Here is an 18312-nt window from a genome sequence, read left to right as displayed (position 1 = left end):
TGTCAAGTATCAGGAAACTGAAGCTTAGGGAAGTGAGATACCATCCCCAAGGTTCTAGATTTGGTGGTAAAGCCCAGCAAGGGATCCATATTTGACTCTAGAGCTTGAGTTAGTCACGCATCCACTGTGTTATCTGCTAAGATGGCCCTGCTATTGTGATTATTTTATTTAGGATAAAGTGATATGGAAAAACAGAATATGCTTTTGGTTCCCAATTCTTTCCCTCCCATTATAGGTTCAGGACTACTCAGGCTTAGAAGGTGACACTCACCTCGTTTGTGAAGGAGAACGCTGGCATGCCGACGTCCATTTCCATTTTCAACATAACAGGAGTAATTTCCCAAGTCACCTTCTTCTACAGAGTCCACAATTAATGAGATGGAAACTTCCTGTTCCCCGAGATGCTCTTTGAGAATTCTAAAATATAAAGCAAAACGAAACAAAAAACCCCACACAAACATACACAGACATGAAAAGGAAAAAAAAAATTAGATCAATCTGAATCTGAGGTGAAAATACCTATAGCATCTGTGCTTCAAATTTGGCTACGGATTGATGCTATCTTAATTAAATTATATCATGCGCTTTTCCTCTTCATGTCTAATGAGGAAGCTTGTTTTTGGAGATGCTAATGAAGTTGCAGTTAATTATCTCTCTTAGCAGGACAATCACACTGTCATAATAAGAGGTGAGAAAGACCTTGAAGACAAGTTTACAAACTGATTTCCCTTTAAGAAATAAGATATAGTAAAGGTGAGAGAAGAAATTTTAATGACTTAGGCTGGGGGACTAATTATATAGATTGTTAGTTTTTTTTCTTTAAAGAAAGGAAAAATAGAAAATTTCCGAGCTAGTTTGACATTTTGGTTGAAAGCTCCGGCTTGGATTTTTTTTTTTAATGATACAAATTAATTGCCTATTTTAAGAGAAATATGAAATTATAAATCCGTAGACTAAATGTTCTGATGAAGTGTTTAATTCTGACATTAAATGAATAGTAAACACTAACCTCACTGTCAAAGGTTTTTGTGATCTTTCAGAGCGAATGGAAAACCTTAAAGTGAGGCTCTCTTTCCCTGCTTGCAAGGGTTTCACCTCCATCCTCCCATTTGTTTGGTAACTCATGTCTGCACAATACTTCCTAATGTAGAATTAAAGAAATATACCTTCCTAGGCCCTTTCTTGAGCACTTGCAAAAAGAGAGAGAGGGTGAAAATTAGGAGGTTTATTGTCCTTCTTTAACTTTAATATCTCGAAGTACATGAGTAAAAAATAATAGTGAAGTTATAAATATGAAAAATGGCCCAGGAACATTTTAGTACATATTGGAGAATTGTCCGTCTGGGCATTTCCAAACCCAGGTGGAGTGCAATATTCTTGTGTATTTGTTGCCAGGAAGAAGATCCCAGTAGAAATAACCTTATATGACAGTTTTATATGTTTTTAATATCACAGATCTTTTTCACTTATACCTTTGATCAGGTTATAAAAGTCCTTGAATTTAGGAGGAGGAGCCTTATATATACTCATATATACCCAGAAGATGTAAACTTTAGATGGGAAAATGTTTACGCATGATCAGCATTTTGATTCAGTTATAACTTAATTATTATTTATATGCTTGCTTACTTATACTATGATTAAAAATGAGTATCTATGTCCAAGCATAATTTTAGTCATGATCAAATACCTGAATACTTAAAAGTAAATGAACAAATAAGTTTTTTTAAAGAGGTTTAAACATTATGCCCTCAAAATGGATGGTATTTTTTAATGGTTATCCTTTATCATTCCCACTATATTAATATTTAGACCTTAAAGTCAGGCAAAAAAAGACAATTAAAACATTTTGTATATCCTTTATCATTCCTATCAAATGCTTTATAATCCACTTGATGGCTCAAATATGTAAAAACATAAAAGGAAAACGACAGAGTTTGTATTTGGTCGAGTCCTAGTACCTTGTTAATATTTCCTCTTGACAATATTTTTAAAAAAGCTCTTATAAACAAAAGGCACAATTTCACATTTTCCATATTTGATGGTACTTTTGGTCTGTCTCATACACAGTGTATTCCTTAGTGAAAAACGCCTTTCTATATCCCTTAAATTCTTTGCACACGGCATTCATGTTTTGTAACACAGTCTCTTAACAGTGTTTTGTCTCTTTGCCATTCAATGTTGAGATGTTTTTATTATGATGGTAACCACCCCCAAATAAACCCCACCAAAACTCCCTTTACGTTCCTTTAGCTCACTTTCTATTCGCTAACAGAGCAAACATTAACTTGACTGTACAAGTTAAAAGAAAAAATTATTTTACCTAATGTCACTTTCCCAAACTCGATTTTCATCCAGATCTTCAATAAACTTCTCTCCTTTCATCCAATAAATTAAAGGACTGACATCTCCACTGTACCCAAAGAAAGCTCTGCAGGTTAGATTAGCTGAGTCACCTGCAGAGAGAAGTGATGGACATGGGTTATAAAACTATTTGTACACTCTTATTTTAGGCAAACTGGCAGGTAACATTTTAAGCACTTCATTGATTTAACGAAACATTTACCTAAAATGTTTTTTCAGCTATTTTTAATCTTTGTCAAATTTATAGAATATGTGCTTTTGACAGCTTAATGAAATGGGAGTTACTTATAAGATTTTGAAGAAGATTGGTCAGCTATTTTAGAGAAGGTTCTTCCCGTTATGCTTGCCTCATGTTTTTACACAATTAGATTTAGGTTATGAATTATTGGGAATGATACCACAGAGGTGATGTGCTCTTCTCAAAGTATGATATCAGAGGGTAAATAATGTTAGTAATTATAAGATTTCACAGGGCAGGTAGAAGGTGTTTCTCAGTCCTGACTGGAAAATCGAAAGGAGACAAAATCTTTGGAAGGGAAAGAAAAGGAACTGTAAATCCAGGATCCCTTAAAAATGTTATTAAAAAAATCTTTACTGGATATGGAATAAGGTTCTAATTAAGGAAACCAACATATGCTCAGGTAGAAAAGCATATTTAAAAAAATGAACAACTCATGAGAATAAATTCTTGAGATTTTTTATTAGATGTAAAATCAATGATGTTACTGTGGAGATTAGTTTCTTTCAACATGCTACTCAGGAGAGATCATTGTAATGATGAATACAGATTGGTTGATTACTTAATAAGGTAAGTGGAGGTCCCTGATTAAAAGGCAGAAATAAATTTAATGCTTGCAAAAGTAAGGCTTATTTCTGGACAGGTTATGCCATTTTGCAAACACCTGGTTTCTCCAAGCCTTAGCTGGCATTAAAGAACTGAAATATTCCAGTACATACTAGTTTTAAGGTCCTGTTGCCTCCAAGTGGAGCGACAAAATGGGCGATGAGATGGGGAGCCATAAGGGCCTACTCCAGCTTGGATTGAGGCAAGGAACCTCTTAGTGTATACAGAGTGCCAAGGCGAGTTGCCCCAAGATGGGCCACTTCAGCATACTGAGTATTTTAAATAAAAATTACTTAAGAGACAGCCCGTACAAGGATGACATTTAGACCCTCCTCTGTCTCCCTGAAAGCACAAAATGAATCTCCTATGTGAAAAGTACCCTCTTTGTACCAGGAAGTAAATAAGACACCCTTATCACCAGATTCAGGGAATTTAGAGCAGAGAGGGCTGTAAAAACAACCCTTGTTACTTTTTACCAATGTTCTACTGCAGCCCAAATTCTCTTTAGAATTCCTTACTAACTCAAGCTCTCAAAGTTATTTTTTCTTTGGCCTGTCAATTTCTCACAGATTTATTGCTTCTTTGTCTAAAAAGCATAAAAACTGCCTGCCTTGGACATTTCTTTAGGAATCAATTTCATTATTGGGCCTCCATGAGCATGTAATAAAACCTTGGGATTTTCTCCTGTAAATCCATCTCATATCAATTCTTAGTCCAGCTGGAAGACCTTGAGTGGTAGAGGAAGAATTTTTCCTTCCCCTCAGGTACTATGAGAGGGGCTGAAAACCATGATACCTTTGCTGGCATCTGAAGCAAGCAAATTTTCTGAATTTCATAAATTCTTGAGAAGAGTCTAAAGGACAACTAAATGACCTTAAAGTGCAAAGAAGGAGAGTCCTAAAGACTGGAAACCTCAGAGCTAAGCTCTGAAATTGTGCTTACGAGTGATTGCATGAGTATGTCTACTTGCAGATGACATAGCTCATAAAGGGTTATATCCAAAATAGATAAATAAAGAACTTATAGAACTCAAAACTCCCCCCAAAAATAATCCAATTTAAAAATGGGCAGAAGACACCAATAGACATTTTTTCCAAGAAGACATACAGATGGCCAAAAGACACATGAAAAGATGTTCAACACCACTCATCATCAGGGAAATGCAAATCAAAACTTCAATGAGCTATCACCTCACACCTGTCAGAATGGCTAAAATTAACAACACAAGAAACAAGAAGTGTTGGCATGGATGTGGAGAAAGGGGAATGCTCTTGGACTGTTGATGGGAATGCAAACTGATGCAGCCACTCTAGAAAATAGTACGGAGGTTCCTCAAAAAGTTAAAAATAGAAATGCCAGCAATTGCACCACTAGGTATTTACCCAAAGAATATAAAAATACTAATTCAAAGGAATATATGCACCCCAATGTTCCCTTTGACGATAAAGATGTGGAATATGTATATATATATATTCATATTAACATATATATGAATATTAGTTATAAAAGAATGACATCTTGCCATTTGCAATCACATGGATGGAGCTAGAGAGTATTATGATAAGCAAAATAACTCAGAGAAAGACAAATACTATATGATTTCACTCATATGTGGAATTTAAGAAAGGAAACAAACGTGGATGGAACTAGAGGGTATTATGCTGAGCGAAGTAAGTCAATCAGAGAAGGACAAACATTATATAGTCTCATTCATTTGGGGAATATAAAAAAATAGTGAAAGGGAATAAAAGGGAAAGGAGAGAAAATGAGTGGGAAATATCCGAGAGGGTGACAGAACATGAGAGACACCTAATTCTGGGAAACGAACAAGGGGTACTGGAAAGGGAGGTGGGCGGAGGGTTGGGGTGACTGAGTGATGGGCACTGAGGGGGGCACTTGACGGGATGAGCAGTGGGTGATATGCTATATGTTGGCAAAAGGAACTCCAATAAAAAAATAATAAAAAAATAAAAATCTTTTACTCAAGACAAAAAAAAAAAAGGAAACAAACAATAATAGGGGGAATAAAAGAGAGTAAAACCAAGAAATAGACTCTTAATTATGGAAAACAAACTGATGGTTACCAGAGAGGAGGTGGCTGAGGGGATGGCAGAAAGAGGTGATGGGGATTAAAGAGTGAACTTGTGATGAGCACTGGGTGTTATGGAAGTGTTGAATCACTAAATTGTACACCTGAAATTAATATACTGTATGCTAACTAATTGGAGTTCAAATAAAAACTTTTAAAAATCCTATTCTCCAAGCTCTACAATAAGAACATTTTTATTGAATAAAATTAATATTATCTTAATTATATCCATTGTGTAAGAATGATTCATAAATAAATTCTTGCTTATCTAATATTTCTAAGATGGCACGATATAGCCTTTGCCTTTTATCTTTGTTTATGTCAGCATGTTCTCCAAGTAAGCGATTCCTTGTGGATTTTGAACCTGTATACAATAGTCATCATTAGTGACAAGATAGGGAAAATCCAGAAAATGTCTACAAGCTTTTAAGAGGCAAAATGGGGCTCCAAGTAGGTTCCTTTATTATTAATTTTTGTATATAAATGTTTCCTAAATATTTCAATACATAACCCTCCTTCCTTGGAGAATATTTACGTTACAAAATGGATAATTGAATGCCAATCTTATTGACTGGAAATCAACTGTGGATTTCTATGGGAAGTGTCAATCCAATGTTACAAAACAATTTTTTAAAAATTTTTATTTATTTATGATAGTCACAGAGAGAGAGAGAGAGGCAGAGACACAGGCAGAGGGAGAAGCAGGCTCCATGCACCCGGAGCCCGACGTGGAATTCGATCCCCGGTCTCCAGGATCGCGCCCTGGGCCAAAGGCAGGCGCTAAACCGCTGCGCCACCCAGGGATCCCCACAAAACAATTTTAAACCTAATATTCTTTGCCTTCCCTTTTCATACATTCGCCAGCTTTTATGCAATTGACCTACCTGTTACAGTGTCAAGGCAGTCATGTATTCAAAATGTAAATCTCAAAATACTACCTGGTGTGGTGATTAATATCACATGCCAACAGAACCAACAGATATTACAGAGTTTTAAATTTTTATATATCAATAACTTACTTAATTTGTTTTTTAAGAGATCAAATTTTAATTTTTAGGTGGGAGTTAGTGACTGGAACTCTTAAATAGAAATCTCCAGAAATTACCTAATTTCCCATTATAGTTATATTAAATTTGGGGGTTTATAGATAATGATCATGCCATTAGCAACTCCGCTTGATATTAGCAGAAAAGTGAATTGAATCTCTCATTGGGACCTGAATTTGTCCCTCTTGTCACAATCCTATGTTCCCAGATCAAGTGATTTTTCCATTATCTAATTCTTCATGTCTCTCATTTGCAAGCTTTGTGCTGCAATACCTAGGAAAAGGCTCCTGCACCCACATAAGAAGTGATTTGCTTTCTCAGTCATTTTTGCTCACCTGATCTTTGACTACCTACCTTGCCTTAAGGTCCAGTATTGGAGGTATCTGCAGTATTATAGGGACACTTAGGGGAACTCTATCCAGACTTGGACTGGGCTTGCTGTGGGTCAAATAGTGGAACTCATGGAAGGCATAAAAGAGGGTGGAAGGAAAAACAGAAAAGCACTCCACTCTGAGAGGAAATAGGATGAATGAAAGAATGCCAAGGAACTTTGGAGGAAATAATTAACTTCAGACTGGCTGAAGAAGCTCAGGTGTATGTGGGGGTGGAAGTGGGGAGAGGATTAGGGAGAGAGTAGAGTACTGATGAGACCAGAGCACTGGCAGCCATATCCTTCCATGTAGGCCATGTTGAAGAAGATTTGGGCCTTCCATTTAAAGGCAGGGCTAAGCTGGGGGAAGGTTTCAAGGAGGAGACTGACATAATCACATCTGAATTCTAAGGTAATCACTCTTACTGTATTTGCTAAACTGGGATTGGATCAGAGAGAATAAAGAAGGATTTAGAATGTTACAATACTTTGGGATCACATAAGAAATAGTCACTGCAAAGCTTGGATTTATTTCCACATAATTTCTTAAAAGGTGATAGCAGTGACTACAGGTCACTATGCTCTTTATCAATATGATAGGAGACCTTTCAAAGTGGAGATTAAATAGAAAGTCTGATAAGGTGGAAAACATTTTTTATTTTTATAATTTACATGCATCGGTGTGTGAGTAGGGGGAAGGGGGTGTAGATTGGGGAGTTGCCAGCAGCTTCTCAATGAAATCAGGATAGAAAGTCTGTTCTGTGAATAGATTTTTGAGTGGTTTCTCTCAATTATACCCCCTTGTGTGGCTGAACAAAAGGAGATCATGTCGCATATGCACAGCTATGCTAGCAGGAAAGGACAGGAGAAGCCCAGTGGAGCCTATCTTGAGAGAAGTGCCCCGTAAAGTCTGGCTCACACCTGAGACTACCCAACTGCCTAAGTGTTGGGGAGGAAAGTTGTGTCCACTCAGAAAGTACTTTTCTTCTGAGAAACGATGGTTCATCACATGAGTGTCAGGGAACTGTGACTTTGGGCCCCAAGTGTGTATTACCCATGTTTGAAAGCAGGAATAAAGGACTATCAGCCGTTCCTGGTAGGTCAAATAAGAACTGAGACTTGATGGAAATTCCTGGGCAGGATGAGACCTAGGGAGAGATGATGCACTTCCACCCAATAAGGGCAGGTGGAAGTTCATAAGGGCAGAGAGGAAAATAGAAGTTGGGAGATTTTACATAGGGAATTAGGCAGTTAGGAAATAGGATGAAGAAATTCAGAATAATATGACTGTGTTTATACCTTGCACTGATGAAGCAGGGCATGCCACTTACATAATAGGTTTTCAGCATTTGAGTTTTAGGGGCAGTCCATCCATGATTCATTTCACATTCTCATGCTTTTTAACATTATATTCCTTGCTTTAAATTTTCCTCATTTCCACTTCTTCCAAAAGAATGACTTGCCTTTTATAGAAATAGTAATTCTGTCTTTTCTCCTCCCATAGCCCTTGGGACATACCTGCATTTTATCATAATATATTCCTCACAATATCTGGTTTGTTTGCATGCCTAACCTAGGAACTAGAGTATTTATTCCCCAGAGGCAGAAATTACATGTGTATTTACCTTTGTATATTACTAGGACCCATTACAGTGTCTTGAATGTGTTAGGAACTCAATAAATACTTTCAAATTAATAACCTGCTTAATATCTCTTGTACTTGCATTTTCCCTTGGTTCCTTTTTTTCAAAGCTTCATTAATTAAAGGTTACATGTCTATAGCCTATCTCAGCAGGCCAAGTCTGCCTTGTAAACTAGCCTGCAACATTGCAAATGCAGAGCGTCCTCACTCAGATGTTATTTCACTTGTGGGCTGGAGCCAGTTCATACCAGCTTGTAGGAGTCAATTACTGCCATTTTCAGAAATTCTGTAAGTGGATTGTTAAACACAGTCATTATTAAATATCAAATTATAGACACTTACAATGAACTATACTGTATTATTTCTTTTAAAGATTTTATTTGAGACAGAGAGAGAGAGCGCGCATGAGCAGGGGAAGGGGGAGGGGCAGAGGGAGAAGCAGAGCCCCTGCTGAGCAGGGACCTGATGAGGGACTTGATCCCAGGACCCTGGGATCATGACTTGAGCTGAAGGCAGATGATTAAGTGACTGAGCCACTCAGGCACCCCTTAATTATACTGTATTAAGAACAAAGGTATTAGATATTCAAAACTAAAAACTTCCTAATTATTTTGCTACATTATTCATCTACAGTATCTGTATGGCAAAAATACTATATAATTGTTTGTCACTATACATTTTTCCCAACTGCACATTTAGTGAGATTATGTTGGTACTTTGCTATCATCCATGGTGAAAGTATTTACTCCATAAGTCGCCAAACTCTACAAATCAGGCTATGATATATTGTTTTGTTGTCTGTCTATACTTAAGACAACATGGAGAAAAAGTTAATAATGTAGATTAAACTTAAAATTGTCATATCTATAGCTGTTAGACTGGTAAAAGCATAAACACAAAAATTCCTCTAGTATCCAAAAACTATATTCTGATTCAGCAAAAAAGTTGCTTACATCATTGATGAAAAAATAAATTTCTGACATATATCTCCAATGTCTCTTATTTGCCAAAGTATCAAAACCACTTAGATGTCAGATTATACTTGGAGAATGAATCGTTAAACATTTACCAGCACACCACTCTCTTTAAAACTGTTCTCTCAGGGCACTTGGGTGGCTCAGTCAGTTAAGCATCTGACTTCGTTTAGGCTCAGGTCATGATCTCAGGGTCGTGAGATGGAGCATGGCATTGGGCTCCATGCCCCATGCAGAGTCGGCTTAAGATTCTTTCCCCCTTTGCTTGCACACTTGCTCGCTATTTCTTAAATGAATAAATAAATAAATAAATTCTTAAAAAAAAACCCTGTTCTCTCAAAGAAACTGCATGCATATTTTAATAGCTATATTGAGATGTAATTCACATATCAATTTATCCATGTAGTTTTTATTATATTCACAGAACCAGCAGCACAATCAACTCTAGGATACTTTCATCATTTTAGAAAGAAATCCTGAATCAAGTAGTCACTAGTCATTTCACCCTAATCGTCCCAGCCTTTGACAACCACTAATCTACTTCTCAGTGGATTTGCCTGTTTTGGACGTCTTGTATAAATGGAATCACATAGTACGTAGCCTTTTGTGTCTGGCTTCTTTTGCTTAGCTTAATGTTTTCAAGGTTCATCCATATTACAGCATATATCAATACTTTATTATTCTTTGTGGCAAATTAATATTCTATTGTATGGATATACCATATTTTGTTTTCCATTCATCAGCTGATGGACATTTACTCTTTGACTGTAATGAATAATGCTGTTTTGAATGCTCCCGTACAAATTGTGTGTGGACATAAATGATTTAATTTCTCTTGAGTGGAATCTAGAAGTAGAATTTATATCTAAAACTGGAATTGCTGTGTCATAAGATAATTCTATGTTTAAATCTTTGAGGAATTGCAAAACTGGATTTCCAAAGTGGCTATACCATTGTACATTATCACCAGCAATGTCTGAGGGTTTCAATTTTCCAAAATGCTCACCAAAACTTGTCTGTTTTTTTTTATTATAGCCATTCATTCTAGCCATTCTTCACATTCTTCAGGAGTGTGAAGTATTATGTCTTTGTGGTTCCTACCATTCATATTAAACCAAAATTTTTTATTACATGTAATTATTTTATTAATAACCAATGTTGTTCAAAATTATAAAAACTATCAGAATAAAAGGGCTTTTGTTAGACCACAGAATGTAATTGTCACCATCATACCTAAAATGTTTAATTTCCCTACTGTTGTGTTGTATATCCTCTGATGGATTTGTAATTTTACTTATGAATTTATACAAACAGACTAAATTAAAATTATCAAAGGCTTATAGTCTTTAAGAAAAACCAAAAAGAGTTATTTCCAAATGTTTAAAAGTAGACACACTTTAAACAAGAATTTAATATAAATGGGACTGACAGGATCATCTATTTTATTTTATTTATTTTTTATTTTTTATTTTTTTTTTTATTTTTTATTTTTTTTTTGGATCATCTATTTTAAATTCAGTACAAGGGCACCTATCAGCATCATCTTTGTAAGATAATTTTTTTGCAGTTTTTCCAAAGCAATAAGACATGAAACAACAGTAAGATGCCTTAAAAGGATGATAAAAAGTATTATTTGAAGATATTGTAATTGCATACTAAACCAATTCAGAAGCACCTATATTTTTAATTTCTTTGAAGAAAGAGTTCTTTCTTTCAAACATCCAAATATAAGAAATATATAATAATCTCTCACCAGCAAAGTTTTAAAATTTGGCCTTTTGATATTACAGACTTTTGCGTTTATGTTACAAAATGTAAACATCTGTACAATTTGAGTTATTTTAGATGCAGTTTGAGTTATTCTAAAACAGAATTATATAGAAAATATATCAATATCTTGTCAAAAATATGACATCACCCCAATGAAACAAATGGAGTGCATATGGTAATGTTTAGTGAGAGGGCTATCCATCCTTTCCGTATATTTCAACAGAATTTCACATCCAGAAGAAGAAATGCCCTTAAGAAACTTAAGAGCCAGAATATGCAAAATAAAAACAGAGAATGCAAGTTTAAAGGACATTAATTCTAAAATCATTAAAAGCTGGCTTATGAAATTTTAAAATGAGACACAGTCTGCCTAATATGAAATTGTAGGATGATCTAACTCGGCGTATTGGAACCCTGTGGCAATAAACAACTGAAGAAAGCAATTCAGTAGAAGAAAGTTTTCCTTAATGGGGTAAATTTGGAAGTCTGATAAATGTTAGTTTTTAAAGTAGATGATTTGTAGGAAATTAATGTACTTTTATTTTAGCTAGTTAATGTGATTTTAAATTATTTTTTCTTTAATCTTATTTTCTAAAAGTCACTGATTTTTATCATGTTTTTGTCAGCCTTACGAAGAACACCCTATGGTTAGCTATGGTCCATGATATCTAAAACTCAATATCATACATAATTTCCATAGTAATGAAATAGAAAATAATAAAAATCTGATTTACATGAGCAATAAACAAATTATAATAAGAGATGGTTGTGAATAAATGAACCACAAAATCACATCAAGTCAGATTAAAGTTTTATGAAATATATATACATAAAATTTGCAGATTCTTGGTTGGAAAACAATACTTTTGAAGTCCATTTTATTTATTTTTTAAAGATTTTATTTATTTATTCATGAGAGGCACACACAGAGAGAGAGGCAGAGACACAGGCAGAGGGAGAAGCAAGCTCCATGCTGGGAGTCCGACGTGGGACTCGATCCCAGGTCTCCAGGATCATGCCCTGGGCCAAAGGTGGCGCTAAACTGCTGAGCCACCTGGGCTGCCCTGAAGTCCATTTTTTTAAAATAATAAATTTATTTTTTATTGGTGTTCAATTTGCCAACATACAGAATAACACCCAGTGCTCATCCTGTCAAGTGCCCCCCTCAGTGCCCGTCAACCAGTCACCCCCTCCGCCCGCCCTCCTTCCCTTCCACCACCCCTAGTTCGTTTCTCAGAGTTAGGAGTCTTCCATGTTCTGTCTCCCTTTCTGATATTTCCCACCCATTTCTTCTCCCTTCCCTTATATTCCCTTTCACTATTATTTATATTCCCCAAATGAATGAGACCATATAATGTTTGTCCTTCTCCGACTGACTTACTTCACTCAGCATAATACCCTCCAGTTCCATTCACGTTGAAGCAAATGGTGGGTATTTGTCATTTCTAATGGCTGAGGAATATTCCATTGTATACATAAACCACATCTTCTTTATCCATTCATCTTTCGATGGACACCGAGGCTCCTTCCACAGTTTGGCTATTGTGGACATTGCTGCTATAAACATTGGGGTGCAGGTGTTGAATTCCATGTTAGATTTAATGTTACTGCTAATAAAAGTCTAATAAGTTGTAGAATTCAACAATTCTATATTCTTTAAAAATTTAAGTAGACAGTTATTATCAATAACTATCCTTAAAAAAAGTATAATGATAGTAGCAGGGGACAGCAAGTGGATGGTCCAAAGAGCAAAATGTATTGATTTTTGTATGTTCTTTTTAAGTAAAAATTGGATACATTTAAGGTGTACAACATGATCATTTTATATACACACATTCACACACTTATAGTGAAATGATTACTATAGTCACACTAATTAATATATCATCTCCTCACAGTTACTTTTCTATTTTTTGTGATGAGAGCACCTGGAATCTAGTCTCTTAGCAAATGTCCAGTATTCAGTACAGTGTTTTTAACTGTAGTCATTATACTGTACATTAGATCTCTAGACTTGTTTGTCTTAAATAATAACAACTTTATACCCTTTGACCACCTCCTCACCCCTAGTAACCACTGTTTTACTCTCTCCTTTTATGTACATGGCTTTTTTAGATTCCACATATAAGTGAGATCATAGTTTTCTTCTTTCTGTATCTGACTTATTTCACTTAATATACTGTTTTCCAGGCTGATCCATGTGGTTGCAAATTGCAGTATCTCCTGTTTTAAGGCTGAATAAATTCATTATATATATTTATATAACATTATTATATTATAATATATGATTATAATATATTATATATTAATATATATTTATATTTTATTACTTAATCCATATATATGGAATATATATATTCTCTCACAATTACTTAATATATAGAATATATATTAATATTTTTAATATATACTTAATATATAGAAGTATATGTTACTTAATATTATTAAGTAATAATAGTACTTAATATATGAAATATATATATATATTCTCTCACAATCACTTAATCCATTCATCCATCAATGGGCACATAGATTATATCTTGGCTATTGTGAATGGTTAAAAGGTATATGAAAAGGTACTCAACATCAGTAATCATCAGGGAAATGCAAATCAAAACCAATGATCTCTCACTCCACACCTTTGAGGACAGCTTTTATAAAAAAAAATAAATGTTGACAAGGATGGGGAGAAAAGGGAACCCTTTTACACTGTTGGTGGGAATTTAAATTGGTACAGATATTATGGAAAAAACAGTATGGATTCTCCTTAAAAAGTAAAAAACAAAACTATTATCCAGCAATCCCTCTTCTAGGTATATTCCCAAAGGAAATGAAATCACTACCTGGAAGAGATATCTGTACTTCTATATTTATTGCAAAATGTACTTAAAAACAATAATAAAAATAACATGATTTTTGTCCCTCTGGCAGAGCTAGAGCTCTTTGGAATCAATTGTAATGCTCAGAAATGGGACCAGACTTACTGATGGGCAATGAGTTATCAGAAGTGAATTATGATACAAAAACAAAGATTGATTTCATGATACAACAAAAAGTTAGGGTTTATTAGTTAAATATTATAATAAAATAAATAAAAAGGAGAAAGTTTATTGTTTTATAAATATGTGGAGGAAAAATATTTTCTTAAAATTAATCTAAAAATCGGGGTCCCTGGGTGGCGCAGCGGTTTGGCGCCTGCCTTTGGCCCAGGGCGCGATCCTGGAGACCCGGGATCGATTCCCACGTCGGGCTCCCGGTGCATGGAGCCTGCTTCTCCCTCTGCCTGTGTCTCTGCCTCTCTCTCTCTCTCTGTGACTATCATAAATAAATAAAAAATTAAAAAAAAATTAATCTAAAAATCACAAGTTTGAGATAGACCTATCTGAATATATAACTAGTAAAATTTCAGTAGAATGGAAAATAACACAAACTAAGACAACAGAGAATGATTATAAATTTTTCTTTATTATATTTGTTATCTAATGTGTGACTGAGTATGTTTTCAGTTAAAAACAAAAAGCAATATATAACCTTCAGCATAATACCTACAAGGGTCATTAATAGATTAATATTTCAGATATTCAACTTGAAAATAATTATAGTCAGATTTTGATAAAAACTAGAGGAAAGGTTATTAGTATTGCAACTCCTAATACTACAATTAACCTTGTTTATTTTTGTAAATTTCCATTAACTTTCATGCCAGGTTTTACATTATACTCCCAGATCTTCTATAATATCATTTCGTTTAGACAAAAATGGCCTCAGATTTTAGATATTTTCTTACTTTAGTGAAGCCAATGAATTTCAGACTTATTACCAAAAATCTTACCCCCCCTACCAGATTTTGACTCAGCAACTGTGGAGGGTAATAGGGATTTTCATTTTTAACCAGCACCCCTAGGTGACTCTTTTGTGAGTGGTTACAGTTAACTGTCTGGAATAATTTCTTTTTACCTTGGACTTTGTTTAAAGTGTAGTTGAGGCTCAGAAAAGAATCAAGATGTAAAAACACTTAGGCAGGGCCTTCAAGCAGGAAGCAAGGTCACAGGGGCTAGGGAAGAGGAATGAAGGGTTCATAATAATGATAGTGGTGGGTAGAGAAGTAGCTTGTGTAAACAAGACGGAGGATGTACAACTGGGTCACTGATGACTGGATTCAAGGTACAGAAATAAAATATATTCTCTTTCCTAGGGAATGTAGGAAAAACAAATTTGTGTTTCAGTGAAGAACTACTCATTTATCTACTGCACACCTTTCTGAGTTATCAGATTCCAGCTCTTCACTGCCTTTGAGCTATTTTTCAACTCTATAAATTGTTGGTAACTGATATGCAAATTCTCTCATGTCAGGTAGTGATTTAATTGACTTCATTTCCCCTCTGCTTTTCCCACCCCCAAATAAGGAGAAAAATCAATTTTGTCTCTACTTGGAATTCATCTCAACATTTCTTTATTCTGCATCAATCTGCTGTTATGACTTTACCTTTGAACTGGTCATAACATCTGCCTGGCTTCTTCCTGTCATATGAAAAAAATTTCTCTAACATGTGTTCATTCTTATATCTCTATGAAACTCATGATTGTACCTATTTCTGAAAGTTATTTGTTAACAGTAATACAACACTTGCCTCATCACTCGTCATTAAAATAACCAGCACATGATATATACACATACATGATATATCTCTGACATTTATTTGATTACTGAAGGATTTTATGAACATTTTCCTTATCCTTTTTTCCAATATAAAAATCAGCAATGTAAATTTAACTTCACTCTGCTTAAGTTCACACTATTTAACTTGCTATCAATAGAAACTCCATTTTTTCTTCTTTTGGTCTCTAATTTGCTGACGTGAAATTTCTGATACGAAAATCCTTGCAAGTGATTCAGAGAGTCAAGCACCATAGCTTCCGTCACATCTCTAATACCCAAGTGATAGTGCTAATACTATTTACTACACTTAACTGGAAATACAGGAAATGATCATCAGAATTTCCCAAGTTGCAGAGAAGAGAGAGACACATTAATTTAATTTTTCTCTCAATTTAGTTTCTTTGTTTTCCTTCAAATAATAAGAGAAAAATTTAAGCTATGGCCTAGGGAGCCATGCACATCAAATATATCAGTCAGCCGGGACTGGAATCCTGAAGATAATGGTATTCTTGCTGTCTCGAGTTGATATCCGTAACAGCTACAGTAAAATGCACTAAATGCTTCTGCTGCCTTTTTGGTAGAAAGGTGCACTGTCAGCTCAATCTTACCAGGTTCAGAAGGAAGCATTCGAAAATTGATCATAAAAAATCATTTGCTATCTAAAATGAGAACAATGCTTGTCGTAGGGCAAGCTTTCAAGTAGGCCGATGTGAAGGGGCCTTAGAGGGAAAATAATACGTTTTTCCTTCAGCCAGTGGATCTCAATAGGCAGCAGGGACACTTGTTATTCATTGCAACCTTCTAATTAGGTGTCATTTGACCATTTCTAATACGGCTGAGAGCAGAGATTCTCTCTCCACTAGAGGACAGTCTCTAACATTGAAAAATAAAAAACTCTCCTTTTTAATTAAAAGAAAATTTCTTCTCTAATTAAAAAGCATCAATATCCAGAGGTCTTACTCAGAATTAGGAAAGAATAAGCATTTTGTTCTTTTTTTTTTCTTTGCCATGTGTCAAACACCATTTATTTTCTCATTTAATCATCAACACATCTTGATTCCAGGGAAATTAATATATCCTGACTTATTTGAGAGTGAACTGTTTAAAATCTTCCATATTGACAGAAAATTCTGTGGAGAGGAATAAGGAATTTAGCCAATGGATTCCTTCAAATTTCTGAGAGGTGCATATAACATAACCAGATATTCTTTTATATTTTATATACATATTTTATATACATAAAGTTGTGATCTATAAGCGTGGGTTTCTGTTTTTGCTAGTTCAATGTCCCTTTTTCTGGAAAAAAAAATCCCACCCTCTTCATCTGAGAGAACTGCTTTCCCAAGCTTCAGGCAATCATAGTACCCTATCCTCTTGGTTATAGTGATTGACATTAGTGTAGCAAGTAGTTGGCCACAGGGGTTGACATGAGACCCAAATGCCACCAATCAGAATCCTTCCCTACTCCAATAGGAGGCACAAGACCATTCTTTAAAAAATCGAGGTAAAACTGGTATATACCATTATATGTTTCAGGTGTACATTATAATTGGACATCTGTATACACTTCAAAGTGGTCACCACCAAAAAGTCTAGCTACCATCTGTCACTATACAATAAATTCCCTTCGTCCATTAAGCCCACTTCCAACCTCCTTCCCCTTTGATGACCACCAATTTGTCCTCTGTCTCTATAAGTTAATGTATTATTTTGTTTGTTCATTTGTTTTGCTTTTTTAGATTTCACATATGAGTGAAATGATACAGTATTTGCCTTTGTTCATCTGACTTAATTCTTTTTTTGTATATTTTTTATTGGAGTTCAATTTGCCAACATATAACACCCAGTGCTCATCTCGTCAAGTGCCCCTCTCAGTGCCCATCAACCAGTCACCCCATCGCCCCGCCCACCTCCCCTTCCACTACCCCTTGTTCATCTGACTTAATTCACCTAGCATATCTTCAAGGTCCATCCATGTTCTTGCAAATGGCAAGATTTCATTTATCTTTGTAACTGTTTAGTATTATATAATGTGTGTGTGTATATATATATTTTTTATTATGTATATAATATCTCCTTTATCTATTCATCCATTGATGGACACTCAGGCTTCCTAAAATTACTAAGAATTGTTTTGTGGTCTAATGTGTGATCTATCCTGGAGAATGTTCCACATGCACTTGAGAAGACTGCATACTCTGCTGTTTTGGATGGAATGTTGTATTTATTAAGTCCATCTGATCTAATGCGTCCTTTAAAGCCAATGTTTCCTTGTTGATTTTCTGTCTAGATGATCTATCCAATGATATGATGCAAGTGAGGTGTTAAAGTTCCCTCCTATTATTCTATTGCTGTCTATATCTTCCATTAGGTACATTAATATTTGCTTTATATACTTTGGTGCTCCTATGTTGGGTGCATTTATATCTATAAAGGTTATATTTTCTTGCTAGATTGACTTTATCATTCGTAATGACCTTCTTTGTTTTTCATTAGTCTTTCTTTTAAAGCCTATTTTATCTGATATGACTATACATATACCACTTTTCTTTT

General features: G+C 35.0%; 1 protein-coding gene across 2 annotated transcripts in view; it reads right to left on the bottom strand.

The window, feature by feature from the left end:
• IL1RAPL1 (interleukin 1 receptor accessory protein like 1) overlaps positions 1-18312 on the bottom strand; it is a 1374783-nt gene that overhangs the window by 65921 nt on the left and 1290550 nt on the right. For both annotated transcript variants that reach the window (XM_035712241.2, XM_025439149.3), the window contains 2 exons: positions 2324-2456; positions 272-417 (listed from right to left, as the gene is read on the bottom strand). In XM_035712241.2, coding sequence (XP_035568134.1) covers positions 272-417; positions 2324-2456 — 279 coding nt within the window. The remainder of the gene's footprint in view (positions 1-271; positions 418-2323; positions 2457-18312) is intronic.

Source organism: Canis lupus, chromosome X (assembly GCF_003254725.2).
Source record: "Canis lupus dingo isolate Sandy chromosome X, ASM325472v2, whole genome shotgun sequence".
NCBI lineage: Eukaryota > Metazoa > Chordata > Mammalia > Carnivora > Canidae > Canis > Canis lupus.
This window is presented reverse-complemented; position numbering and strand designations above follow the sequence as displayed.